At 42.8% G+C, this 25,784-nt stretch overlaps 7 protein-coding genes and 2 long non-coding RNA genes across 12 annotated transcripts; 3 read left to right on the top strand and 6 right to left on the bottom strand.

Annotated features, from left to right (window-relative positions):
* The first annotated feature begins 421 nt into the window (after positions 1–421).
* On the top strand, positions 422–11,339 carry LOC110188220 (fatty-acid amide hydrolase 2). Of its 2 annotated transcripts, XM_020957863.2 has the most exons (5): positions 552–762; positions 854–908; positions 5,466–5,646; positions 9,204–9,251; positions 9,402–11,339. In XM_020957863.2, coding segments are annotated over exons 1-5 (1,692 nt in total). In that variant the 5' UTR covers positions 552–761; the 3' UTR covers positions 10,809–11,339. The 2 variants fall into 2 exon arrangements, with proteins under 2 accessions (XP_086689199.1, XP_020813522.2); XM_086833073.1 differs by lacking the exon at positions 5,466–5,646 and having other exon boundaries at positions 422–762.
* On the bottom strand, positions 726–1,334 carry LOC147643585 (uncharacterized). The gene is made up of 2 exons (XR_015271795.1): positions 1,177–1,334; positions 726–1,099 (listed from the first exon to the last, which is right to left on the bottom strand). It is a non-coding gene; the product is annotated as an uncharacterized LOC147643585 (long non-coding RNA).
* LOC110188221 (succinyl-CoA:glutarate CoA-transferase) lies at positions 1,305–4,125 on the bottom strand. The gene has a single exon (XM_020957865.2). The coding sequence runs from the start codon at positions 2,773–2,775 to the stop codon at positions 1,450–1,452; it is 1,326 nt and encodes a 441-aa protein (XP_020813524.2). The 5' UTR covers positions 2,776–4,125; the 3' UTR covers positions 1,305–1,449.
* Positions 11,340–11,733: 394 nt separating the features above from the next.
* On the bottom strand, positions 11,734–13,827 carry LOC147643584 (uncharacterized). Its single transcript, XR_015271796.1, has 2 exons — positions 13,159–13,827; positions 11,734–13,034 (listed from the first exon to the last, which is right to left on the bottom strand). It is a non-coding gene; the product is annotated as an uncharacterized LOC147643584 (long non-coding RNA).
* Positions 13,828–14,141: 314 nt separating this feature from the next.
* On the bottom strand, positions 14,142–15,735 carry TFAM (mitochondrial transcription factor A). 3 transcript variants are annotated; one of them, XM_020957900.2, is made up of 3 exons: positions 15,425–15,735; positions 14,762–15,340; positions 14,142–14,527 (listed from the first exon to the last, which is right to left on the bottom strand). In XM_020957900.2, exons 1-3 carry the CDS (start codon positions 15,490–15,492, stop codon positions 14,401–14,403), a joined length of 774 nt encoding a protein of 257 aa, XP_020813559.2. In that variant the 5' UTR covers positions 15,493–15,735; the 3' UTR covers positions 14,142–14,400. The 3 variants fall into 3 exon arrangements, with proteins under 3 accessions (XP_020813559.2, XP_020813557.2, XP_020813556.2); XM_020957898.2 differs by having other exon boundaries at positions 14,762–15,358; positions 15,425–15,655; XM_020957897.2 differs by having other exon boundaries at positions 14,762–15,634.
* Positions 15,653–16,981, top strand: LOC110188236 (esterase CG5412). Its single transcript, XM_020957895.2, has 3 exons — positions 15,653–15,831; positions 15,916–16,393; positions 16,453–16,981. Exons 1-3 carry the CDS (start codon positions 15,784–15,786, stop codon positions 16,869–16,871), a joined length of 945 nt encoding a protein of 314 aa, XP_020813554.2. The 5' UTR covers positions 15,653–15,783; the 3' UTR covers positions 16,872–16,981.
* On the bottom strand, positions 16,887–19,091 carry EloB (transcription elongation factor elongin B). Its single transcript, XM_020957902.2, has 5 exons — positions 18,931–19,091; positions 18,461–18,855; positions 18,144–18,237; positions 17,892–18,036; positions 16,887–17,722 (listed from the first exon to the last, which is right to left on the bottom strand). The coding sequence occupies exons 2-5, from the start codon at positions 18,461–18,463 to the stop codon at positions 17,608–17,610; spliced, it is 357 nt and encodes a 118-aa protein (XP_020813561.1). The 5' UTR covers positions 18,464–18,855; positions 18,931–19,091; the 3' UTR covers positions 16,887–17,607.
* Positions 19,092–19,500: 409 nt separating this feature from the next.
* Positions 19,501–20,306, top strand: Srp14 (signal recognition particle 14). Its single transcript, XM_020957903.2, has 4 exons — positions 19,501–19,715; positions 19,771–19,843; positions 19,915–20,015; positions 20,079–20,306. Exons 1-4 carry the CDS (start codon positions 19,692–19,694, stop codon positions 20,208–20,210), a joined length of 330 nt encoding a protein of 109 aa, XP_020813562.1. The 5' UTR covers positions 19,501–19,691; the 3' UTR covers positions 20,211–20,306.
* Positions 20,233–21,116, bottom strand: LOC110188239 (uncharacterized). Its single transcript, XM_020957901.2, has 3 exons — positions 20,972–21,116; positions 20,645–20,915; positions 20,233–20,591 (listed from the first exon to the last, which is right to left on the bottom strand). The coding sequence occupies exons 1-3, from the start codon at positions 21,038–21,040 to the stop codon at positions 20,329–20,331; spliced, it is 603 nt and encodes a 200-aa protein (XP_020813560.2). The 5' UTR covers positions 21,041–21,116; the 3' UTR covers positions 20,233–20,328.
* Positions 21,117–25,784: the final 4,668 nt, after the last annotated feature.

Below are 25,784 nucleotides of genomic sequence, written 5' to 3'. Positions count from 1 at the left end.
TATAATATATATATTATATGTATTTATTTAACTTTAAAAATAATATTATTTGAATTGTCGATAATTCGTGTTTGGGAATTTCGAACTTTACTTTTACAGTCTGGTCACACTTTCTTGCCAAAATGTCAGGGTAGTTGAACATGGACGTAGGAAAAGGGAAAGGACAAGTTTATGCAAAAAGTCTGCTAGTAATACATATTTTGTTTTGCAAAATACCAATTAAAATGGTAATTTAGTTATGTTTTAAAGTTTTAGTCAAATGAGCTAATATTAAACTCTTAATATCGATTATCAGAGTTCCAAATATCAACGCTCCCCCTTGCTGGATATGACTGCACCCATGTAACTAACTGTTAATTGACTGCCATTGCGCCTTCTAACTTATTTATTCCCATATTTTAAACCATTAAGTGCGAAATCCACACCTGCGGCGGAGGCGGGGACTGGGACTGGCTGGAGGAGCTTCACCTAGAGATTCGGATGCGGTCTATGCACTTTGCACACAAAGACGGCGCACACAACACAGCAACAAAAGCAAACACACGTCCCGCAATCTATTGTTGACGCCCCGACATTGTTGTTACTTTCCGGCGGCACATGCAGTGACAACTACAACAATGACGGCGACACCGACAAGAATAGCTGGACGCCGCACCGTTCGGTTTTAGTTATAGATGTACCTTCTCGTCGATCGGACGCCTCGAACCAGCAGAGGTGCCATTTGATTTCCATTTAAATCCGTATATTTTGGTTCATTTACAAGTGAGTTCTTTGGTTTCGCCAGTTCCTTTCTTATTATTTTACCACCTGCCTTCCTCCTCGTCCTCGTCCTCGGCTGTTCCGCCGGCTCCAGTGCTAAAATCGATACTGACCTTGTTGCTGCTGCACCTGGAGGAGCTGTTGCTCAGGTAAGCAAAGCGTTGATGCCCATGGTCCTTCCGTGCGAGCGTCTGTACTTCTTGTCGTTCAGATACACGCAAAAATACGCCACCCAGCCGACCACGTTTAGCATAACGACCAGAACCAGGGCGAGGAAGGTCACAATTATTACCTTCTGTCGACGGGTACGTTGTCTCCAGGGCGTGTGTTCGTAGTTGGACTGGACCCGCACAGAGTAGGGGTGAAGGTCAGTATCAGGATGCGTGAAGTTTTCTGGGAAGGATAACTCCGGCTTACCGACATGTACAGTGCTGCCAGCCTTTTAGAACAGCACATCTCGATTTCAGGGCTTTGTGGAGACAGGAACAACAATGTTTTCTATTCTCAACTGTTTAGGAGCTACAGATATCTCTAGTTTGACAATATGCTTAAAACTTAATATAGTTTTATTAGGAATATTAGATTTTCCAAAATGTTCAATGGCAAAACAACTTAGTATTATTCATAACAACATACTATACTTCACCTTTACCTCTAGACATATTCCACATAGAAGAATCAATGCAAGACTCACTCGATTATGTCATCTTTCCTTAGCTTGGCTAGCTCCTCCTTGCCGTAGCCCAATAGTTCGCTCAGTACTTCATCCGTGTGCTCTCCCCGCATTGGCGGAGCTGTCCGGGCATCGTTGCGAGCTTCGCTAAAGACGACTGGTGGACCGACAACCTTTACAGAGTCATCTTTCGGGTGCGGCAAAGTTTTAACCAGACCAATTGCTTGGATGTGCTCGTCCTCAAACACCTGGCGAATGTTGTTCACTGGTCCCACGGGAAATGGTGCCCCCTCGAAAGCTGTCATCCAGTTGTGCGCAGTGTCCTTAGATAGGATCTTCTCCAAAATCGAAACAATCTCCTCACGATGCTGGACACGATCCTTGTTGGTCTTGAATTTCGGATCATCGGACAAGTGTTCCACCTGCAAGCGTTGACACAGATCCTTGAACTGAGCATCGCTGCCGGCGCCGATTGTGAGATAACCATCCTTTGTTTTGAAGGCCTGATACGGCACGATGCTAGAGTGGGCGGTGCCCCATCGCTTGGCTTCGGTTCCTGCGTTCAAGTAATTGCTTCCCACATTGATAAGAAGCGAGCAGCATGTGGACAACAGGTCCACATCGATCTTCTGACCGCGCTGTGTTCGCGTCCGCTGATAGAGAGCAGCCAGAATGGCGCCGTGGGCGTAGAGTCCTGTAGTAATATCCGTCACGGCCACGCCCACCTTGCTGGGCGGTCCGTCGCGCTCCCCTGTGATGTGCAGCAGTCCGCCAACGGATGAAGCTATCACATCATAGCCCGGTCGCTTGGCGTATGGCCCCACTGAGCCGTATCCGGTCAGAGAGCAATAAATCAACTTGGGATTAACCTTTCGCAGCTGCTCGTAGCCCAAGCCGTAACGATCCAAAGTGCCGGGTACATAGTTTTCCACCAGCACATCGCTCATCTCGACCAGCTTGTGTAGCATCTTTGTGCCCCGTTTGAGATCGATGCAAACGCTTCGCTTGTTCCGATTGGGCGCCAGAAAGTAGGCTGCATCCTGGCTATGCTCCAGAAAGGGTGGACCCCACTTGCGGGCCTCGTCGCCATAGTGCGGGCGCTCCACCTTGATGACCTCCGCCCCAAGATCCGCCAGCACCATGGTGCAGTAGGGGCCGGCAATGATGCGCGTGAGGTCCAAAATCCGGATACCCTTTAGCGGGTGACGCTCGTCGACGCTATCATTGCTGCTTTCGTTGTTATTATCACCGCCAGCAGCGGCTGCAAAGTTTCTCAAGCTCTGGCGGCAGCTAGCTCTGTAATTAACCAAACCCCGGCCGAGCCTCAAACGCTGTGACAACATGGTGCTCCGTGGTGTTCTCGCTTGCTTGTTATTGTTGCTATTATTGTTGTTATTCCCAGATGGGGTCAACTTATCTTTGGCAGCCTATCTATGCGTGCTACTGCTGGGGTGTGGAAAGTTTTGCGACCCAACTTGATCCGCGGGCACTTTTATCGTCACTGACAGTGGCCCTGCTTCATCCAAAAGTAGTCCGAAGCTTACGGTCTTATCTCTTAGGCAGTTCTCTTAAACACTCTTAAAGAAGAGTGAGAGCTTTTGACTATCTTTTGACTGGTAAACAAGTCTCCATTCTCCCAAAAAAAAAACAAACAAAAAATACACAATAATGCTTTTCCTGAACTCACCTTGGGGAGTTTCCTCCGAATCCTTTCAGATTCGTAAGGGGAATTGCCAGACAAGCAAGCTCTGGGGTTAATAATCCGCGATGTCATGTCATTAAAGACATTATTATACCTCTTTGTTTTGTTCTCTGTGCCCCGATTATATCACCCGGCTTGGCAGCTGGGATTGCGTGATCTCGAACTGGTCGTTTTGGTCACCTAAACGATCCCGGCTAAGAGGCAGCTGAAAGGCACTTATTAATTCTAACAATACAAAATAAGACGCGCAATTCGCCTGTCTTGGAAAATTGACCAGCAAAGAGATCTGGTGCCTAATGTGGGGCAATTATACCCTAATGACCAGCAAAACACAATTAAAAAGCAATTTTAGTGTTGAAACTGGATAACCAACGCCTGAATGCTCACTATAAGTGTCAGACGGATCAGTGATCATGCCATACTGCCAACTTGGCATGATCTGTAAATGCCAACATTAGTGATTTTAATTGTGGCATCTGTACTAACTATCTACTGATTCCTCAATTAAAATGAATGCAGAGAAAATTGAATTTATTTAAATTAACAGCGAATATTTATTATTTGTTTGCTTTAATGATATTTATATTACTAAGGGTTTGAAATTTGTAGTAAAAAGTGCGTTACCTTGTAGGGGAAATATATATTAGTATTTTTTAAATTAAATAGTTGAGATTATAATAAGTAGTTGAGGAAATTTAATTCCCTACTTTACAAGTTATTATGAACAGATTCAGTAAAGAATTGTTGAAGGAAAAAGACTTCCCTGACATATTAATGAAAATTAAAATGTTAAAATCATGTTCCTCTACATAGTTAATAAGAAAATATTTGCTTCCATATTTTCTTTGTGTTTACAAAGAGAGCGTGACTAAATTAAAACAAAATTGGTTTTTTTATATCTAAATATTAACTAGGCCAATGGGAACCCTTTTTCTAAAGTTAAATACTTTATAGAAAACTATTTCAATATTACTTATAAACAATATCTGGGAACAAAACCATTTCTAGCTATAACATTATGAGAGAATAGACCATATTTAGACAGTTCTTTGATTTTGTTTCTTTCTGTGTATGTATGCTAACTAACCTGTTACCAAGTCATTACAATGGGTTCAAGGTTCTGCTTAGTTCCTTGTAAATGTTTTTCAAGCTCTGGGTTTTCCCCCGGAAACCCCGCCTCGTGTGGGGCATTCGCAAGTCAATGTTTGTTTTCCGAATGACGCTGCAGTTTGGGCGGCGATGGATGATGATCTCAGGTTAAGCTGGAACACGAGTCAGCATACATTCAAAATTGCAAGTGCCCGATGTGAACCCATAGCCCACTGACGTTCACCGATTTGTGTAATTAATGCCCGGAGGTCCTCCTCCCTTTGTTAGTAAGGCTAGTAAACAAGGCGCAAGTCACATCTAGATGCAATTTTAATGGCAATTATGGGGAGATCAAGAGTTCAGGCTTATTAATTGTTACTGGGTCTGTGACGCACTTAATCCATTTCCTTTGGGCCAACACTGGGAATCACAGCAGCGGCTTAAGAGAGCTAAAAAGAGAACGATATTTGGAGAGCAAAGCTTGGAAGTGAGCTTCGAGAGATCGGCAAAGAGAGAGCTGTGCTTTAAATACTCAGTGGCAAACTGCTCGAGCGTTTATTTACTCAGCTCGACTCGTTCGCTTCGGTTCGCAGATCCGTCAGATACAGAGATACAGATACAGATACAGATACAGCTAGAGCTACCGATTCGAAACCGATTGCTATCCCAAATTCAGCCACTCGGTGAGCGCGTGTGATAAGGCCAGCTTGTGGAGTGCAACAAAATGAAAGCCGGCCACAGGCTGCGCATGCGTCGGCAGCGCCCCAACCCAAGTTCTCCGCGAGTGCCCGTCGTTGTCCATCCCGCCGCTGACACGCCTGCCCTCTATTAGCCATCATCCGTCTGGAGGTGGCCAATGCAGCCAAGAAAGCCATTGCTACTGCTACTACTATTAGCCAACAATCTCTGACCAAAAGCATCTCGCCGCGGGCCGAGCCGAGCACCGTGCTGCTCCATTGCTGAATTGTGCAAGCGAAAAGTCGCTGCAGTCGCCGCTGCTGCTGCTGCTGCTGCGGATTGCGAACTGCGGACTGTGGATTGCGGATTGCACAATCCTGGCAACCTGTTGGCTGCTGTGCTGTGCTGTGTGCCGAGTGCTGAGTGCAGTGTCTACCATCGTCGCTTAGTGCCGTGTGTGTGGTGTTGTGGGGCGTATCTGCAAGATACGCAGATATCTTAATAGTTTCCTTCCCGCCCGCGTCAACCGAAAGCCGTCAAAATTGCTGTGCTACTCTGTTCCAGGATCCTGGGGTACATCATGCGCCGCTTCCTGCGCTCGGCCATGATTGTCTTCAGCTGGTTCGTTGTCCCCTATAGCCGCTACACCAACATCAAGGTGATACGGCGCAAGCTGCCGCCCATCCGGAGTCACCTGCTCGAGATTCCCGCCGTCGACCTGGCCAAGCTGATTCGCACGAGAAAGGTGAGTAAACCTACCTGCATTTATTCCCAGCTCCCATTCCCCCACCAAAAAAAGCTTACACACAAAATTGGGTCACTTACGCAAAAGATACGGCCTGGCCGAAATCTTGCCAAATCAATAGATATAGAGAGACTGACTGTTTGGCGCCATAGCCATGATTGTTGCCACATTTCTTAGAGGCAATCAGCTTCAGCACCGGGACTCCTCGGGAAAGTGTGAAACCTCCGCCTCCAGACAATGACATTAGTTTTCATTTTCGCTGTATTTCGGGCAATGGCCCCTTACATTTCAATTAGACAAAACTAAGCAATAAAAATGTTCGAGGAGTAAAGGTTAAGGTCAGTCGGCAAAGGGTTAACTGGCTCTTACGAGCGTATTAAATTGCTTTAAGCTAAAGTAAAGAACCATAACTAATTTTTAGTTTAGGATTGCTTGAAGGGTTCAATAAATTACAAGATAATATTCATTAACATGTCTAAAATTAAAGTTAAACATAAATTTTTATAAATATTACAGAGTAAATTAAAGTAGAAGTACTGTTTTGTGTGATTAAAAGGTCACATATGATAATATGGAATACAACGAATTATCTCAAGTTGAAGACTTTATAAAATCTATATGTTAGTAAACAAACCACCAAAAAGTGTCCAATCATTCCTCTTTGTTTATTTTTTTCCTTGTCCAATCAATTAAAACTTGCAAAACTGCTTGAAAAAATTCCTCTTGTGAAATTAGCAAAAAAACTTCAACAACAGATTTTAAAGCCTAATCCTGTTTTTAATGCGTCACTTCAGAAAACATAACATGGCATTATATGACCCTTAGATGAAATCGAAATCAATTTGGGTTTTTTTTCGCCTTTTCTACTTTGTTTACGTCGCAAGGCGGGGAGGCACTTGAGTCGGCAATTGGCCCACAAAGGAGGAATATAGACGCGAGGCATTGAAGAAACCAGCCAGACAGCGCGGGTTAGTCATCTAAAAAGTATTAACCAAGCTCTTTTTTATGATGTGAGCAGAAATTTCGCAAACCATAACTCAAAATATATACATTATTCACACACAAACACAAGGCCTAGACTGGGGTCTTGTCTTTTTATCGGAGCTTTATCATCCAGAGCGTATCCATATCCCAAGAGATTCCCATCCATTAAACATGGCTGTAACTCTGGGTTTATGTGTAACTCCAAGATGTGCAAGATTTCGGTCTGAGGTCACCACTTGGTAGACCTTATCGGGTCACCCTTCAGGTGGGTTTTATCGCATTTGCTGCATGCACTTGGCTCGCTTAAACTTTGAATTTTTAACTGCACGTTATTATTTTTAAAATATTTTTTGTGGCCTTTTTTATGGCTTTTGTCTTCTTTCGGCAAGCGTCATATATGGTGCGTATGACTGCTAAATATTATTATTTTAATTGTGCCTTTTTTATAAGTGTTTCTTTTTTTTATTCAGCTTAATTGCTGCCTTGTTTCATTGTCATAGGTTAAGCAGCATTGCCTCACTTCGAACCAAGCGAAGCTAAGCGTAATGATTTTGTAATTGGCATTATATCAGAACCAGTGTATGGATATACTCGATACTAAAAGATAATCACTAGTTGTGAGCTCAAGAAAGTGGCATCGCGCTGGGCTAATTGGTCCTGTCTCTAAATTGAATTTATTAAGTCTTTGTCTCAGAGTGGGCAGCTCGGTGGTTCAAAGACCGCCGGACTAGGTAAACTCTGGCTGCTGCCCATATGAAATTTGTTCGTACTTGAATCGCACAATTCGTGTTTTCATTTTTGTCGGTTTGTTTTGCTTTTGCTTTGAGAGCTCGAGTCTTTTTAGCACGTACTTCAGTATACACCATACACCGCACATTAACCAAGCATATAGTATTTACATATGTATAGAGTAGCATCGGCGAAACTGTGTCTGTGTGTCGCGATTTCTTTATGCCATATAGTGGTGCCACAACATCCAAACACATACACTTGCCAAGATCTTTTCCACTTGGCGAACATCGATCGCTGGCTGGGGTGGTATCGGTATCGGAGAGGCAAGTTGTAAGCTTTTCGGTCGTTGATTTCGCTCTGAACCCTTCTGCTGCCCCCCGCGAAACCCTTGTTGCATGTTGCCTTACACTGTGTTTACCTGTTCTCCGCCTGCCTCTGATTTATTATTACACTGGAAGTCATTGAAAAAGTCAAGTAGCCTTAATTTTAATTATACTTACTTACACATATGTATGTAGACTCGAGCTGGTGCATCATTTGTGAGTTGCATTCGCCTGTGCTTAAAGGCAAAGTAAGGCAATTTGTGGCTCAATTCAGGCAGCACTCGACATTGAAGGCCTTCTGCCTCGGATTACCCGTATTAACTGGGAGATCTTGAGAGAGCTCAAGTTCAGAGGTTAGACTGCAGCTTTGTGGTCTGAATTGGTTACGAATAAAAAGTGGTTATGCCATGAAATCCCATTGATTGATAGCTTAGTAAAGGCCTGAATGCTCAGCTGTAGACTCTGTTTTGATTGATATGTGGTTCCCACTATCAATTAACTAATTATCGCGGCTGTGACTGGGAATGTGATTAATATATCATATAATATCAGCTACGAGAGAGCTAATTCTGACACTGCATTTCAAATTATTATTATTGATGAGTTCAGTTCAGTTCTCAGAAACCAACGATCAACACACACGTGCTTTGATCTTTGATGAATTTATTATTATGATAAATCATCCTTTTAAGTAAAGCTTTCTATACTTTATTAATGTTCCTTTAGAGGTATTCTCTGCTTGTTGAGGAAATTTAATGGATTATGTGATTGGATCTATGGATTAGCTATTGTTGGGATCGTTAGGGGATTTGCTTCCTATTTTAATCGCATATATAAAATTTCACAATAAATCTTTAGGTTTTATTTTCTTACTTTTATTCATTAAAAGGTGACTCGATTTCCACCTCATTAATCTGCTTGATTCACGTTTTAATCAGTTAATTCAATTATTTTTTATTGCCTACCATAATTTCCACTTTAGTGCCTTAAGCGTTTTATTTTCATTAATTTAATTGTTAAACAACTTTTCTTGAAGTCTCAATTCATTAAGAACTGCCTTATTAAAGTATCAATGCGGAACTCCCATAGAAGACACTTTGATTGATATATCCCCATCGATTCAAGACATTCACACTTGACTTTAGGAATGTCTCTTTATTTTCCCCTGAACTCTAAATAGTTGATTCTTTACCCCTATGCATATACATCTATATATATCGTTTGGACATTACTCATACGACATGGGGCCGCTGATCGTTGATCGTTGATCACTGATCGAAAAAGTGCACGCGTCACGAATGCAAGCTGACCGCTGTTGGCTTTGTCTTTTTATTGATTTTAATTTAACATAAATTGCCTCTGCCTCTGTGGCACTGGCACTGGCACTGTCCCGCGTCTCAATAGATGAGAATTGCTTGCCTTGGGCCCTGGGAATCGGGGTGGAATGTGAGCTCTGGGCGGAATGCCGTGGAAATTGCGGAAATAATCGAAACATTCTTCTTTGCTTTCCATTTGCAGATTAAAAGCGAAGAAGTTGTGGAAGCGTATATCGAGCGATGTCGACAGGTGAGCTTAAATACATAAAACCAATTAAGAACTTTCACAATAGAACAAAACTAATCTATAGTTGTTGCACTTTCCTTTAACCTTTTTAATATCAAATTTAAAATAAAAACTTATCTAAACTAAGACATATTCGTATTGTCATTCTCACAGGTAAATCCCCTGATCAATGCCATTGTTCAGGATCGCTTCGAGGAGGCTCTGGAGGAGGCACGAGAAATAGATAACGTGATAGCCATGGGCATCAACAGTGTAGAGTCCATGGAGGAGCACACTCCCTTATTGGGCATACCGGTCACTGTCAAGGAGAGCATTGCCGTCAAGGGGATGACCAATCAGGCGGGCCGCGTCTTTAAGACGCCGCAAATAGCCAAGTCGGATGCACCGGTGGTGGAGCAAATCAAGCGCAGCGGCGGCATCATCCTACTGGTGTCCAACACACCGGAGCTGTGCCTGCTCTGGGAGACGTACAACAATGTAACGGGTCAGACAAAGAATCCGTATGACCTGAAGCGCACGCCCGGCGGGTCATCCGGCGGTGAGGCGGCGCTCCTGGCCAGCGGTGCCTCGCTGTTGGGCCTCACCTCTGACATTGGCGGCTCCTCCCGCCTGCCCGCCATGTTTAGCGGCATTTGGGGTCACAAGCCCACGCCGTACGCGGTCTCCTTCCGGGGCCATCACCCGACGAGTGACTTCCCGAAGTGGGGCGACTTCTTCACCATCGCCCCGATGACGCGTTACGCCAAGGATTTGCCGCTGCTGCTCAAGTGTATGAGCGATCCGACGGGTCCCAAGCTGACGCTGGATAGAGCGATCAGTGTTAATGGCATCCGGTTCTTTTTCATGGACAACGACGGGCCATCGGGTATGATGAGGCCACTCAGCAGAGATCTGCATGCGGCCATCAATCGGGTGGCAAGCGACTTCAACGCCAAGCGGGTGAACATCCGCAAGATGAAGTGGTCGCTGGACATTTCGCTGTCCGCAATGCTGACCATGAAGAATATCGAGACCATCTACCATAAGACGGAGGAGGGCGAACAGCCAAAGACCGTGTGCAAGGAGACGGTCAAGTACTTCTTCGGCTGCTCGGACAGCATCCTGCCGTCGGTGATCTTTGGCCACCTGCAGAACTTCATGAAGATCATACCGAACTCGCGCCACAAGCACCTGGCCAGCATAATCGAGGCGCTCAAGACTGAATTCAAGGAGATGCTGGGCAACGACGGCGTCTTCCTCTACCCGACCTTTCCCAACACGGCGCACCAGCACTACCAGATCTATCACAAGCTCCTCGAGCCCATGTACATGGCCATCTTCAATACGCTGGGCCTCCCGGTGACCAATTGCATGATCGGCCTGGACAGGCGCAACCTGCCCATGGGTATTCAGGTGGTGGCCAATCCCGGCCAAGATCATCTCTGCCTGGCAGTGGCACGTGAAATGGAGCGCCGCTACGGCGGCTGGGTGCGTCCACCGTCGGAGGAAAGTCACAGCAACAGCAGCAGCACCAGCAATGGCAGCGGCAGCGGAAGCGGAAGCAGTAAGCAGCGTGGCTAGTTGAAAGCTTTATCTGGAATGGCTTTATCCTGTGCTTCGTCGTGATTCTTGTGTACTTTGTTTTGTTTTTTGTAGCTAATTTTATGCTCGAGCAGTTAGGGAATTTCGGTGAGACTTTGTAGCGATTTTAGACAAATCACTGTTATCAACCGGACCCGGATCCGATTGAATGGAAGTAAGGAATCCCTGAAGCAACCTATGTATTTTATCCCCACACACATCACACACTGGAGCTGGAGAGTTCTCCCTGTTCGCAATCGAATCCTTTCGTTTCCCGTTTCCTGTTTCGCATTCACATTACCCACATTGTATTAAATTATTGTCGAGAACTCTGAGCTTGTGCATCGTATTTGTAATCGTATTATCTTTACCTATACCATATATGTAAATATTCGTCTAGCAACTAAGTGTTAGGTTTATGTTGTCGCGCCCGGCAAGATCGAAAAATATCCAGTATGTGTAATGTATCATCTCTTACGACTCTTGCAAAAAGAACCAAATTCGTTGAATAAATACATACGTAACTGAAAATATTAACCGAAATTTCAACTTCTGTGGCGCAACGCCGCCGAAAAGCAGTTGGCCTCCACTCGCAGCCGCTTAGCTGGGCAGCAGGGTAGGAAGAGGAGAAGGAGGAGACGGAGGTCCGAGTCGAGTGCATTGAAATTGGGCTCACCTGAGCAGCGGCGGCGAACCCGAAGTCAAAAAATAAAACAAGTATTAGACAGCAACTAGAGACAATACACGCTCGGGTACATGTACCACTTAATAAATGGTTCCACCTGGCTGCCTCCCCTTGGAATGGAGAATCTTACGGGTGCACAACAACACGGAGACCAACATATTTTAGATGGATTTGGAACTGAATTCAATATTTGTGGCCTTTCTAAATGGCCTCCAAACTGGGAAACTTCTTGAAGAGTTAATTTTATTGGGAGTATATTTTATTGCCGAATATATTTGTTATTTAAACCAATCCCAGATGGAATTAACTAGATTTATTAATGAACAAAGGACAATAACTTCGAAAGCAGAGGTTTTTATTCCCGTGCAGTTTCCTATGGAATTATGGGATGGAATCGGAAATCAATCATAGCTTAAGCTTAAAATTTTCGCGTTTTTTAAATTAATATTAATTGAGGGTTTTATACGATTATTTTTGCGACAAATCAATGTTTTAAAATCTCATAACTAAGCCAAAAAACCATTAATTTTAATTCGGAAAGCTTTCCTCTGGTTAGTTTTTATAAGGTTAATAAATCTGTATACATAATTAAACAATTTAAGAAATTTAAATTTTTGCCAATTTTTGACAATTTTAATGATGTAACCCCTTATAAAAATTTGAAATTTTGAAAAAATTGTACAAGTTTATTTTTTGACCAGGCATGGCTAGATCGAATCGGCTTTTGATGCTGATCAAGAATATATATGATTTATAGGGTCGGAAATGACTCCTTCTCAGCGTAACAAGCTTCTGACTAAAATAAAAATAGCCTTTAAGGGTATCAAAATAGTTTAAAAACAAGTTGTGTCTGTTTTTTAATCATACAAGGCTTTAAGATTTAGATTCATACAGTTATATACATATACTCATTCTGGGTTTTGAAAAATTAAACTTAGTTATACGCCGAGTATTCATAAAAAGCCACTGTTTAAAAATGAAACTAATATGTTCCAATATATTCGGGTGAAATCAAAAATTTCTGTAATAATAAGCCATTAAGATATGGTTCGACCTATAGAATCTCCACTGCACTTAGGAGCTAAATCAGAAACCTGGGAAACCACAAATCAATAAACGACTTAAAGGCCTTAATCGTGCCCAAGCTGTCTCCCAACTGCCTCTATTGACTGTCTAATGCATTTTTGTCATTCGAAATGCCGAATTTTGTGCACATTTTATTAGCCAGGCTAAGAGGCGTATTAGGAGTTGTGTTTGGAATTCATTCGTTTTGTTTTCGCTATTTGTTTCTATTGCAAAAAAATACACTCGTGTGCGTGTGCAGTGGTTGGTTTTCGGATTTCGGAGTAGCAGTTGCTAGCAGTAGCCCAAGGTTGCGCCAAAATGGCTTGCGCAATTCCGCTGCTGGCGGCCCGAACGTGGTGTTTTGGCCAAAAGCACGGAGGTAACTCGGATTCTTGCCCAAGAATGTGGCGGTCGTTGGCGTTTCGAAGTGCTCTGGCCAATGCCAGGCCAATAAAGTTTGGAGCATAGCTCTATTGCTGCCACGAAAATTAGGTGAAAACATTTTCAGTAGTTTAGAGCAGAAAACCCAGGCGGCATGACGAAAACTATGGAAATCTCAAGACATATGTACAGATATACATACATAAATGTGATGCCTACCTGTTGAGCTGCATGAGGGGTTTACTGGATGGCAGAGGAGAGACTCTCTCCCGCCGGCTACCTGAGAGAACTTGAGCGTTCTCCGGAGAGCCGAAAATGTTTCAAAATTCAGCTAAGCGGGAGCAAGACCGGGCCTGAAAAATACAGGTGCGGAATAAGGTACAAAAGTTACAATACAAAATGTTTAGTTGGCTTCTGCTGCATTTATCAAAAAAACTGAAAAATTAATCATATCTTCTATTAGTTTTTTTAAAAAAGGTTGATTTTTGAATTATTGTTTCTTGTAAAAGTTGAGAATTTGTTATATTTAAAGAAAACGAATTTTTCCACTTAGAAATTCTTATCTCCATAACCAATTAGACCCAAATACCCCAAAATTGTGGCTCTATGACCATATTCCGCCCCTGATTAAAAACTCGAACGGTTATCGCCGAATTCCCCGAAGTCAGCAATAATTCAGAGAGATATAGAGAGGGAGAGCGCTGACCAAGGCAGCGGAAATATCATTCAGCCAGGCGGCCAGACGGATCCGGCCTCGGAGCGGTGCGTTCATTTGGAAACTGAACCTAAAAACGAGCGGTTGTGCTCGCTCCGCAGCTTAACCCTCACTTTAGTTCCAGTCGAAAGCTGACTGTACCAATTATAGCTCCTACATAGCCTTTTATAATCTGCGCATTTGAGGTGACAAATTTAACGCATATTTGTTTACCGTGATCTACGCAGAGAGATTAAAACTGTTTCGATTACCGTGTTAAATCAACTAGAAATCAAGTGTGATATTAACCCCGTAAGACTCAGACACGTGTTTGCCCAAAGAAACCATTCTTTGGTCAGTTCGCTTAGAAACTTAGAAAGTACCGATGCCACGTGCCTGCTCTATACGCAGCGTGTTGGCAAAGGGCAAAAATACTTCAATAATTTGGGTTAGTTTAAGGTTTTACATAAGAAATCCCCTTTCAATTAGTTGAAAATATGCACATGGCTTTGTAAAAATTGAAAACTGTCTTTATATTTAATGCTGAAGCTATTTACATAGTCCAGAATGTGACTAAAGTTACTCTTGGTATACTTAGCAGCAGGAACAGAGAAATATAAGTTGTACTTAAGCGGGCGAGCATTTATTCTATAATGCCTAACCTTAACAAATTTGCGATGAGAGCGAGGGAAACGGAAAAAAACAAAATGAAGTATGAATTATATGTATGTGATGGCGGAGGGCTGGTGCCAAGCAGCTACATAGCCCTATTTCTCTTTGGCAACATGCGACTTGCGGCTCTTGGGCTCTGGCGGATCGATTAGATTGCCATGACGCACAACGTCGATGTGGCCTAGGCGTATCATCTTTTCCTCCCAGACGGAAATTGCTTTTCTGCAAGGAAAATATTAATAACAATTAAGAAACATAGTTTCTTTTAGTATAGTAAAAAAAAAGAATTTAAATTGGGAAATATAAGCGGAGGAATGTTAAGACATTCTTGTTTAACAAAACTTGTTAAAAGTACGGCTAAGGTATGCTAGAAAACGTTGCTTATTCTTAAAGAAATTTCACAAATTAGGGCCGATATTCATTGTACGCAGCCATTTCGTAATAATATCTACGCACCTGTAGATCTCCAACTCCTTGCGCGACTCCTGCATGTAGGATTCCTTCTCGGAGTCGGTGAAACGCGACCACTTGGCCGTCGTCTTCTGGTGCCAGTCGCGGTAAGTCTGCTTGGGGTCCTGCGGTGAATTAGTGCGCTCGCTGGCAATGAAGCGTAGGAAGGCGGAGGCAGGCTTCTTCGGTCGACCCAGCTCCTTGACTCGCTTGCGCAGTTGCCGGCGCTCCTTGGCATCAACAAGGTCCTGCTTGAGCTGCTTGATCTCCGCCCGCTGATCGTCCGTCAGCCTGGCATCGTACTTGGTGCGTTGCTCAATGTAGATTTCCTGGTCCTTCTTGTACTCGGCCTGCAGGCGTTCCTTCAGCTTACCGTCCGCATCCGACCAGCTCTTGGACAGCTGGCGCACTACCTCAATGGTGGTGATCTTCGGATTGGCGGCCACCAGCTTGGGACGCTGCTCGCGCATGAAGCGGAAGTAGGGGGTCAGCGGCTTCTTGGGCCTCGGCGGCAGGCCCACCTGCTCCTCCAGCGTTTTCGACTGCACCGCCGGACTGTGGCTGATGCCGGCGGCTGCCAAAGGCCTGTTGGGTGTGAGTGGTCTGTTGTCGGTGTCATTGGGTGGAGGAGGAGCGGAGCCGGAGGCCTGCTCCTTGGCTACAACTTGCCTGACTTTGCTCATCAGCGAACCGAAGAGGCTGCCGCGCGTGGACAGTAGTGTTGTGGTGTAGATCATTCTCTGGCTGGTGCTCCTGCTGATCCGTGAAAGATACTGGTCCAATAGCAGGTATTGTCGAAGGGAAAAGCTTAGAAAACTTGTTGCATTTACCAAAAATAAGTTTTACGTAAAAAATGCGGCTTTTCTGGCAGAGGGTTGCCACCTGTTTCGTTTATTTATTAAGGTGCTGCCAACTTGCATATATACTTTGACATTTTTTGGAAGGCTAGATAAATAAGTAAATACAAATTGAATAATTCTATGAATTCATAATATATTAAAAAATTAAATATATTAACTACCACATACATGTTTATAAACGGACTTGGCGGCCTACAAGTTTCGCGCTACAGTTTGGTATTTTTACCCCTCTTTAAATTTTAACGGTCGGTCACACTTCAGCACCCTTTCCTTTTGTTTTTTAATAATTTTTTAAAATAGATAAAACCTAAGATAAAACCCGCCTCTAAGATGACCAACAACGATGCAGCGGCCGAACCTGCTGGCTCGAGTCGTGGCGGCGGAAGCAAGCAGCAACCAAAGCTGGAGATAACCGAAAAGGTGCGCGTGCTCTGCCTGCATGGCTATCGCCAGAACGGAGATGCATTCAAAAACAAGCTCGGCTCCTTTCGCAAGTTTGCCTCCAAGTATGCCGAGTTCGTCTTTATTTCCGCGCCGCACGTGGCCGCAGCACTGGAATCGGCGGCAGAGCCTGTGCCGGAACAGCGCAGCTGGTGGGCCAACAAGGATGACGGCACCTTCAAGGGCACCAACCGAGGCGGCCCGGCTTTTGGCTTTCAGGAGAGCCTGCGATGCGTGGAGGAGGCGTGGAAGACGCAGGGCCCGTTTCAGGGACTCTTGGGTTTCTCGCAAGGTGCCTGCTTCGTGGGTCTGATATGCGGACTGGCCAAAAAGAAGTGTAAGTGAAGATTAAAAGTAAAAACTAAGAAGCTCATCCCACTCTCCTGTCCCTCATAGTAACCTCCATCCGACCCGAGTTTGCTGTGCTCGCCTCAGGCTTCCTCTCCGGCAGTTTGGTGCACATGAGTGCCTACGAAGAGCCCATCAGCATACCCACGCTCCACATCTACGGCCAAACGGATGAGATTATACCCAAGCAGATGAGCGAATCGCTGGCCGCTCAGTTTAAGAACGTCGAGGTCCTGGAGCACAGTGGCGGCCACTACTTCCCTGCCACGGCGCAGCAGAAGCAGACGTTCATTAACTTTTTCCAGGACCGATTGCAGGAGTACCTCGAGCACCAGGAGCTGCAGCAGAGCGGCAACGCCTCGTTTATTGAAGGCACGACGGCTGAGGACGACGAGGAGGGCAGCGGCAGTGATGCCAACGACGCGGAGGTGGCTGCCATGACTGCAGATCTGGATGAGAGTGATTAGCTTGATGGCGGGGGGTTTCTTTGTTTGTTTTTAATAATAATTAAATCTTATTACAAAAATAATGATTTGATTATAAATTATAATATAATTAGATCCCAATATTCATTAAATATTCACCATATTTCACTCTGCTTACGAAGGATCGTGCCGAGGGATGGGAGAATCCGGTTGTGGGCATGGGGTTTCGGGTGTCGGGGATTGAAATTTCTGCACGATGTGGCGTATTTCGCACATTACTTTGTTTTTATGACTGTGTATTTTTCAACAAATTCGTATAAATTCCATAAAAAAGAAACAAACAAGAGTGGGGGTAAAGTTAAAGCCGAATATTATAGATCCCATTCCAAAGTACAATTTTGTTGTGTTAGAATCATAGTGAATTGTTCCTTGCTATAAACAACGAAAAAATGCATATTTAGCTATTGCGGCTGCAGTTGTTGTTGTTTTGCGTTCTGACCAGACGGACTTGTGGATATCGCAGCCCAATTTGAGTGCGGATCTCGCCCTTCCGTTCGGCGTTTCATTCATTTCATTAAATTTTCGTTTGCGGGGGACAAAAGCGAGCGACAGTAGGATTGAGTCTCTGGATATTTAGCGGATTTAGTTTGTCTCGTTTCGCCACACACTTCTTGCGGCTTAGTTGATGCGGCTGCTTCTGCTGCTGCTTTTGATGATGTGGTTGCTGCTGTTTATTGTTTTCGTAGGGGTGATTGACTGACTGACTCTGACTGCTCCCTTATGCAACTTGCTCCTGTCCGTTCGAGGCCTCTTGGTTTTTCATCACTTCAGGTAAGTCTGGTGGTGCCGAGTATGGTGACATGTCCAGTGTCTCAAAATCGCCCACTTCGTTCCTGCAAGGCAAGGAAAGGTCATTAGGATCATGCGTCCAGTTAGCATCTGGCCGCAACCCATTTAGCGGGACACGTGCGGGCTGCGAGCTGCGTCCGCTAGATAACCCGCGCAGCTCTAGCTGCTTATCAGCTAGTCTCAGAGTAGCAGCAACAACAACCGCTCGCTCACCTGAATGTCAAGCCCAGCTGCGCCGGAGACTGCGCCTTGGCCGTGGACACCGTCACGCCGTAGTCCTGCAACGTGCTGTCGTCGTCCATAACATCGTTGTCCTGATTGTATAACCGCTGGTCCACAGGCTGCACCTTCAGTATGCCTGCGGGAGTAAGCCAATCATGGAATTACTCAATATTGCCAATCTATAAATAGGGGAACACGCACACTCAGCCATAGTCTGGCTGACCGCCGGCTCACCGCACTCACCTTCAATCATTCGCTTCAGTTCGGCCACCGTTGTGTTCTCCTTGGCGTCCGTGAAGATGGTGGTCTTCTGCCGCCTGATCATAAGGAACACGTCCTGGAAGGGAGATAGGGAGGGGGAAAAGTGCTTATGAGTGAGCGTTTCGTTTCGGTCAAAGTTCAGTGCTAGCTGGTGAGTGTGTTACGCTGAAACACTGAACACTTCCTGGCGGTGGCTTAGCTTTCCACTGGCCGGAATCTTCCAACGACACAACAATGGGTTGTTTTCAGCCTGGCCTGATCACAGAGGTGACCGGCTTGGAGCAACGCAAATTGCTCACCATGTTGTCGAGTTTGTGGCGCTGACTGGAGCTGCGTCGAGCACTGGATAGATGTGGTTGCGAGCCAGGGGCTGAGTGGGGTTAATTCACACGCTAGTGCTGATGACGGCGTGGGCGGCGCTTCCTTTAGCTGGCGCGGATTTCGAGCGGCTGGAATTTTTCCCTCTTCGCTTGCACCACCGTTGCTGCCGATTTCGGGCTAATGCTGCTGGTCGCTGCTCTCGTGGTGGCGGCGGACGCGGACGCGGGTGTTCGGAGGGCGCGGATAGTGGTCGGCGTTGGTGCAACAGCTTCCTCGGTTGCCCGCACTTGTAGGTTTTCGTAGTTTTACGATTTTTTCTCGTCTTTTCTGCTTTCTCAACCAATCATTTGGTGGAGCTGCCAACTCGGTCCGACTGTGTTATCGATATGGAAAACAAAGGGGTTTTGTTTAAGAGGTTGCCATGGCAAATATTAATTAAAAAGCGAACCTTGTTTGTAGTTGGAGGTTTATATTTTCAAATGTATTACACAAATTGGTTCCGCTTTGTTTTCTTAAAAAAATTTAAACTATTTGGCAGCCCTGGTTGCCTCACCAGAAAAGGCCTAAAAAATCCAGCCTCAACTGTCAGTGTCACTTCGCCCAAGTGTTGGCCGTACAGCTAGATTCTGTGGGAAAATAAGTTAAACAGGTTAAATATAAATATATAATAATGTATGCATTATTATTATTATTTAAAAAAAAAAATGAGTGATAACATAAATTGGGGGTGAATTTGCGGGTAGTTGCAAACTTCAAAAGCTTTGCATTTGCACATATGGCAGAAAGAAGATAAAATGGCAAAAAGTTCTCCCGTTTTGTAATTGACGACTGTCGGATATTTTGAAAAATATCGATTCGATTTTATAAAAAAAATAATAGTGATACAATATATCACCTTAAAATATCGATATATTAATATTTTGATATATTTTCAACAGCCCAAATCAAAATACTTCCGTCCCAATTATATATATAAATAGATTGATATTTTATATAGCAGATATGTATCAATTTTACATTTACATGACCCCGAACCGACCAAAATTCGACCCCATGTATCTGTAAACGTGTAGAATTGTTATCTTGACATTTAAGATGTCGAATGTTAAGCAACAGCTCTGGAATTTAGAGTGACCAGAAACAAAGTATCAAAAAATATCAACAATAATTGACGTTTTTTCATAAACTTTTATTTTTTTTGCCACGAAAATGGTTTTGCTGGATAACTCGAACGTAAATATTTCAAAAACAACTGTTTTAAATAGCTAATTAACCGGTTCTCTTGCAGTTTATCCTGCGCCTGGAGAAGATCGCCAATGCGGCGAAGAAGGACTCCTCCTTTACGCTAACTTTCAAACGCTGTGAGTAGGGCTCCCATGAAGGCATCGTGTCTGCGCAAAACAACAACAATAACAATACTATGTGTTTTTAGATGATGGCCACGACAAGCCCGTGCCCCGTGCCGGTAGACCGCCACTGCCCAAGCCAGCTACATACATGTGCCTGATACGAGCCCAGTCCAAGTCGCAAAAGGTAACGACGCCCAGGCTCCACCTGCAAATCCCATTTACTATATACCAATGCTTCTTTCGCCAGATTTCCACTGTCGTCCGCCAGGAGGATGTGCCCACAATGATGGGCATGTACTCACAATTCATGAAGAGCAAAATGGATGGCCTGAAGCGCGTGAAGAAGGTGAAAAGCAAGGCCAAGGCGACGAAGGGATAGTGTTTGGGGCTAGGAATCCGAGTTCGTGGGTCTTAAGTAGATTTTATTTTTGACTGTTACCAGGTCTTCGTTTTAAATGCATAATTTTCTACAAAACGCTCGACTTTTACTGTATCGGCTAGACGGGACATTTCTGCCGGCGGAGATCAAGCAGCCACTTGGGTAACTCCTTCTGCCTCAGTCCATAGATGTGTTTCGGTCTTATCAGGTGAGCGAGGGCGTAGAGATTCTCATTTAACTGCGTTCCATCCAGAAGTCCTTCGTCAACGTACATAACATCGATTCCTTGGCTAAGGCCCTGATGAAAGTACAAATTGGCTTTGGGCAGGAAGTCCAAGTAGCCGGACAGCCGGTCCACAATGAGAGTTCTTGTGTAGCCGTCTGGAAAGAGGACTCGGTTAGTTTACTGGATATGATCCTTTGGAAAAACTTACTTTCGATGTAGTACAGGTTAATGAAGTCATCTTCGCTTTTTCCCGCTGGTATTAACGTGATTGTGATCTTGGTTCCACCGTGCTCTATTTGAGTTGGTTTATTGGGGATCAACGTTTTCAAAGTGCAGTTCGTGAAATGGGCGTTTTTAAAAACATTCTGCAGTTGAAGAAAACAAAGGTCCGCCTCCGACCCAAGTACGAGTTTGGACCATTCCTCTGGAACAACATGATCTTTAAATGCGGCAGACGACAGGACCAATGCTCCACGGTGCTAGAGGATCAACCTATATGTAATTTAAGGCGGTTAATGGACAATAGAATCCCCACCTGCTCGAAGGGGCCGTATTTCTTTCCAGCCTCCAATATAAGTGGCTGTCCTAGGTCATTTAAAAACATTATTTATGCGCCAATTTTGTTGTTTTTAAAAAAAATTCTGCGTGTTGGTGTGAACAGCTGGCTGGCGAAAAAATCCCATTTGCGGCGAAAATAATAGTCACATACAGTTACACTGCTTCGCCGCTAAAACAATGTTTCGCCGTTCTGTGTTTGAATTATGGCGGGTAACCCCAAGAATGGATGGGGTGCACAAAGTGTTAAGTTCCAACCTACCCGTTTTCTCGATTTTAGTCAGTACCCGGAAAACTCTAAAAATAATGCTAAATTTTTATTCTGAATGGTCGGAATCACTCATTTAAATCTTCTAAAATCTGCCAATAAATTATACTACTCTTGTAAAGCTGTTTTTACAATATAGCCTGAATTTAAAACGAAGTAAAGTTCGGTCGGAGATTAAGTTTATATTTTAAAGTAGTTAGGTAGCTTTATAAGATCACATATCTTTTTCTAACCAAAGATTAAGTATTTATTTAAATGAATTCCAGGTTTGTATTTAATTTATATATTGTTTTATATTCAGTTTTAAATAAAGTGTGTAAAATACATAAAATATGGTTTCTTGATTAGATCTCCTGGATCTTCTACTAAAGATATCTTATTCTCCAGCCCCTTGACTTGGTGTTAGCTCAAATTTTAAAAAAGACTTACAGATTAAAAAGGCAATCGCGAGTGCCAACCGGTTTGACTAGAAGGCGATTCTTCACTTAAATTGCGTACTCACAGCAACAACAAATACAGATGGTAAATACAAATTTTATTTGTTTGGCTGAGAACAAAGGTAACCACAACAAAAATAAAATATATAAAATGTTTTAATGTTCGGCTTCTCTCTTCCACTTTACGCCTTACGTTTTTATTTTTTGTCTTCGTCAACAATTGGCACACGATCAATCACTCTGTCGCTTCTACCAAAAATTTTACTTGCCAAAAAATTCAAGTTGTGGTTCATTTAATACCGTTTGAAATAAACAGCTTGGGAATATCTTTATTTGAATTTACTTTTTCCAAGGTACCACCATCGGCGAATACTTCAAAATGATCACCAAATTCAACTCCCACTAATGGCCCACAGGTAAACCTTTTGCCAAAAAAATATATTTTGGCACAAGTCAACCTGTTTCCAGATTCAGTGGTGAAGGGGGGATCGATCTTTGCCCATATCTTGTACCTGTAATTAAGTAACTTAATTAATTAATTAAAATTAAATTAAATTAAATTAAAATTAAATTAATTAAAACAAAGCTAACAAAAAAGTTGCGTGGCTTTTGCAAAATTTCTATTTCAGCAACGGGTTATATTTTTTTTCATAATTTTACGATCCCCGTATACAAATTATAGAATTTGATGGATATTATTTCGCTTATCTCCTGATAGGGTATAATTTGATTAATTTTCTGCGCAGAGCTTGGCATACTTTGACGCTTAGTTCATTTCGTTTTGTTTTGTGATAAATAAGGCTATCTGATTTTAATCTTAAACTAAAGTGTTTTTATTACGAAATCACTTTTCGGACATAAAGCTATTAATAAGAAGATGTTGCGGAAAAGGTGTTAAATAAAATTGGAGACCATGATTTTTTTAAAATAATAACTGAAAGTATTTCCTTCATATTATGGATTCCTTTTCCGTTTACACAGCTGCTGTGGCTCATTTTGCCTTTTAGCCCTTAAGAGGCTATTCAAATTATTAAATTTAAAATTATTGCTTGTGACTAATGAGCAAATATTGATTTAGAATTCTGCCAAAGGCGTCTCAAATCGACAGAGACAATGCAAAAATATGCAAAATAGATCAAAGACAATGTTAAATATGCAAAATAGTTCAACAAATAAACCAAGGAGAAGAAGGAAGGACCAGAGAGAGGTCCTTACTCCCTGCAGATGGGATCTTGGGTTGTTTACCTAGCACAGTGACCCAGATGAACATCTTAGCAAGGCTGACGTGCGCACTAACAGAAATTTCCGAAAAAAAAAACGTAATTTAAATAATTTACGTATTTTTCTATTTCAAAGAGCATCCTTTTTTTTCGTTTAGACCTCGTTTTTTACGGAGGATATATGAAAAATGATGTTTGACCCTGTCCTGCTTGGCGACGCACCCTTCTGCCTTGATCACGTATGCAAATGCGAGACGATGTCCCGGGAACGTACGTAGTGCTCTCGGGTTCCCTCAACCCTTTTGGGCGTCCGATCCGCGAACGTGTTGTGCATAAATTAAGGCATCCTTTCGTCCTCTTTTGTCCTATCGCCCTTGGCGGTTCGCGCAAGGAAACGCTTCCGCATGGAAATGAGGTAAAAAATTCGGATTTTTTTTACTCCTTGTCTTCTAGGCCCGTCTGCCCGTCTTTTTGTTCGAGTCCTTTCATTATCCTTGATCGTCACCCTGAGCCTTGTGAGCCCCGGAGTGCGTGTGTGTCTTGGGCTGTGGGTAGTCAACAAAAAAAAATCGTGAGAAAATTTCTAGCGCCAAATATTCAAATTAGGTAACCAAATGCCGCCCGTTGCATACTTTTTTGGGAGATTTTTTATGTCCTCCCGATAAAAAAAAAACCCGGGCTGTGAGCTCATCCTTGCAGCCCTCATTGTTGGCCTCTGCACTTTTTTAACCCATTTTTTTTTTCTTTTTGTATTTTTTTGGTCCCTAATTTTTTATGCTTGACTACCGAAAAAAGTCGTCTATAATTGCAGTGAGTTCAGCTTTTTTGCCGCGTATTTTTTCTTCCCTATTTTAAAAATGTTCAAATCCCGTGTGACAAGTTTTTTTTGTTCGCGTTGATTGTAGCCGTTTTTTACCAACATTTTTTTGGGTACTTTTTTGTCGTGAGATTTGGGAAAAACAGCTCCCCGACAAAGGGCGGTGCGAAAATGGTAATTAAATGTTTGTTAGTGCGTCATTTCATGGCTGAATCCTGTTCACAATGTCCTTTCTTTCAATTACGCAGTTAACATTTATTTTTTGCCATTTTATTCAACTTTTTTTTATTTAATTTAACACGTGTTGGTTGTCAAAGATTTATTTTGGAAATTGTAACAATTTGAAGGGGGGTACAAACTGATCTTTGGTTTGAGTAATTGTAAACATTGTTAAGTACTTGATAGGTTTAAAAAAATGTGTTGTTTGTTGAGGAAGAGAAACGTTATAATTGGGTTTTCCATTAAATAGACTTTCAATTTATATGAAATATAAAGATAAAATTGATGAGAGAGGGAAACAGGAACAAGAAAGGAAAGCTTCAAAAACTCATAACTAAGCCAAAAAATCATTAATTTTAATTCGGAAAGCTGTTCTATGCTAGTTTTTAGTAGATTAATGACTGCTAACCCATTATTAAATTTTAAAAAATTCAATTTTTTGAACAAATTTCAAAAATTTATTTTTCGACTGGACATGGCTAGTTCAAATCGGCTGATGATTCTGGTCAAGAATATATATGATTTATAGGGTCGGAAATGACTCCTTCACTGCGTTACAAGCTTCTGCCTTAAATTATAGTCTGGCATTACTCAACCTTCATCCATCATATGTTGATCTCTCATAATGAAATACTATCTCCAACAAGGGATTATTATAACACAAACTCAAGGCAAGGAAATGAAACTCAATATGTAAAAGAACTTACTGAATGCATACAGTAAATGGAAATGCATTTCCAATGCCAAAAATCAATCAAATGCCAATATGCATCAAGCACTCAGCCATCTCAAATCATCTTCGATTTACTCATCAAATTGGCAATCAAAACGCTTTAATAAAATCCCCACAAACCTTCTTCTTTTATTTTTGGCAATATGCCAATATTCGCTTAAGTATCAATTACCCAACAATCGAAGTGATAAAGGGGAAATCAATCCAAACACAGGACCGACCCATATAGAGAAACCTTAACCTCAACAATAGGGCCATAGAGTGTGCCCTCCAATTTTGCGAATATCCATTCAGCTCAAAGGGTGCAAATATGGTTATAAGAATAGCTAACGAAAATCGCATCGAATTTCACAATATCGCACCTTATTAGAATCGAACAATACGTTTGGATCACAATTGGCAAGGACCTCAGAGTGTCTCTCGACTGATAAAGGATGAAATGCAAATGCCACAGGAACAAGAAGTTATGGGAAAAACATACACACCTTCGTGCCATTCTCTATCGATCTGTTCAAAGCCCAGGCTAATCGGTGGAGTGTATCCGCATATTGTGTGCATTGTATAATAATTTCATAAATAGTTTATCCAAAAGAATCGCTGAATGGCGAACCGACTAAATGCCATTCGAGGGAACGGGTTGTGTGAGAGAAAGGATCCCTCTTCGAGTCCTTTCATTTGCCAAGAAGAACGAGTCGTTCTCTGGGGTGAAAGGTTTTTCTTTTTGTTTTTTTTTGTACAATCAGATCCGGCGGATGTTTTGTGTGCAACCCCTGATGACGATGATCGGGTCCTACTATCTCTCCCTCCTTTGCTTTGGGTGTGTGTTTTGATTTCGGGTCTGGAGTTTAGAAACCATAAATCTATTGATGCCTTTCTGCAGGCACAAAAATGATCTCTTGGCATTGAAACTGCATAGACAATATTCAAATGAAAGTAGTTTTGCATAATGTCCTTTTCGAAAACTGCACTGAAACAAAAACTGTAGGGACAAGTTATATACAAAATATAAGGACATGATGAAGTTTCAGCTGGTATTAGATGGAGTTTAAGAAACTGCTTCCTGGAGATTACATTTAAGCTGGTAAAGGAAGATCTATAA

Source organism: Drosophila serrata, unplaced genomic scaffold, assembly GCF_035046125.1.
Source record: "Drosophila serrata isolate PLE 108 unplaced genomic scaffold, ASM3504612v1 contig_269, whole genome shotgun sequence".
NCBI classification, from domain to species: domain Eukaryota; kingdom Metazoa; phylum Arthropoda; class Insecta; order Diptera; family Drosophilidae; genus Drosophila; species Drosophila serrata.
Note: the sequence above shows the minus strand (reverse complement) of the source record. Positions and strands in the feature narration are given on the sequence as shown.

Excerpts from the sequence above, each read along its gene's own strand:
- LOC110188236 (XM_020957895.2), top strand. The coding sequence starts at position 15,784 with ATGTTTATAAACGGACTTGGCGGCCTACAAGTTTCGCGCTACAGTTTG. Across the intron at positions 15,832-15,915 it reads AAGTTTCGCGCTACAGTTTG|ATAAAACCTAAGATAAAACC; the intron begins GTATTTTTACCC and ends TTTTTAAAATAG. Across the intron at positions 16,394-16,452 it reads CGGACTGGCCAAAAAGAAGT|TAACCTCCATCCGACCCGAG; the intron begins GTAAGTGAAGAT and ends TGTCCCTCATAG.
- EloB (XM_020957902.2), bottom strand. Across the intron at positions 18,037-18,143 it reads ACTGAAGCGAATGATTGAAG|GCATACTGAAGGTGCAGCCT; the intron begins GTGAGTGCGGTG and ends TTACTCCCGCAG. Across the intron at positions 17,723-17,891 it reads CAGCTGGGCTTGACATTCAG|GAACGAAGTGGGCGATTTTG; the intron begins GTGAGCGAGCGG and ends CTTGCCTTGCAG.
- LOC110188239 (XM_020957901.2), bottom strand. The coding sequence starts at position 21,040 with ATGTTTTTAAATGACCTAGGACAGCCACTTATATTGGAGGCTGGAAAG. Across the intron at positions 20,916-20,971 it reads AATACGGCCCCTTCGAGCAG|CACCGTGGAGCATTGGTCCT; the intron begins GTGGGGATTCTA and ends TTGATCCTCTAG. Across the intron at positions 20,592-20,644 it reads TAACCTGTACTACATCGAAA|ACGGCTACACAAGAACTCTC; the intron begins GTAAGTTTTTCC and ends TCCTCTTTCCAG.
- TFAM (XM_020957897.2), bottom strand. The coding sequence starts at position 15,492 with ATGATCTACACCACAACACTACTGTCCACGCGCGGCAGCCTCTTCGGT. Across the intron at positions 14,528-14,761 it reads AAGGAGTTGGAGATCTACAG|AAAAGCAATTTCCGTCTGGG; the intron begins GTGCGTAGATAT and ends TTTTCCTTGCAG.
- LOC110188221 (XM_020957865.2), bottom strand. The coding sequence starts at position 2,775 with ATGTTGTCACAGCGTTTGAGGCTCGGCCGGGGTTTGGTTAATTACAGA.
- LOC110188220 (XM_020957863.2), top strand. Across the intron at positions 5,647-9,203 it reads AGCTGATTCGCACGAGAAAG|ATTAAAAGCGAAGAAGTTGT; the intron begins GTGAGTAAACCT and ends TTCCATTTGCAG. Across the intron at positions 9,252-9,401 it reads ATATCGAGCGATGTCGACAG|GTAAATCCCCTGATCAATGC; the intron begins GTGAGCTTAAAT and ends TCATTCTCACAG.
- Srp14 (XM_020957903.2), top strand. The coding sequence starts at position 19,692 with ATGGTTTTGCTGGATAACTCGAAC. Across the intron at positions 19,716-19,770 it reads TTTTGCTGGATAACTCGAAC|TTTATCCTGCGCCTGGAGAA; the intron begins GTAAATATTTCA and ends GTTCTCTTGCAG. Across the intron at positions 20,016-20,078 it reads CCCAGTCCAAGTCGCAAAAG|ATTTCCACTGTCGTCCGCCA; the intron begins GTAACGACGCCC and ends TTCTTTCGCCAG.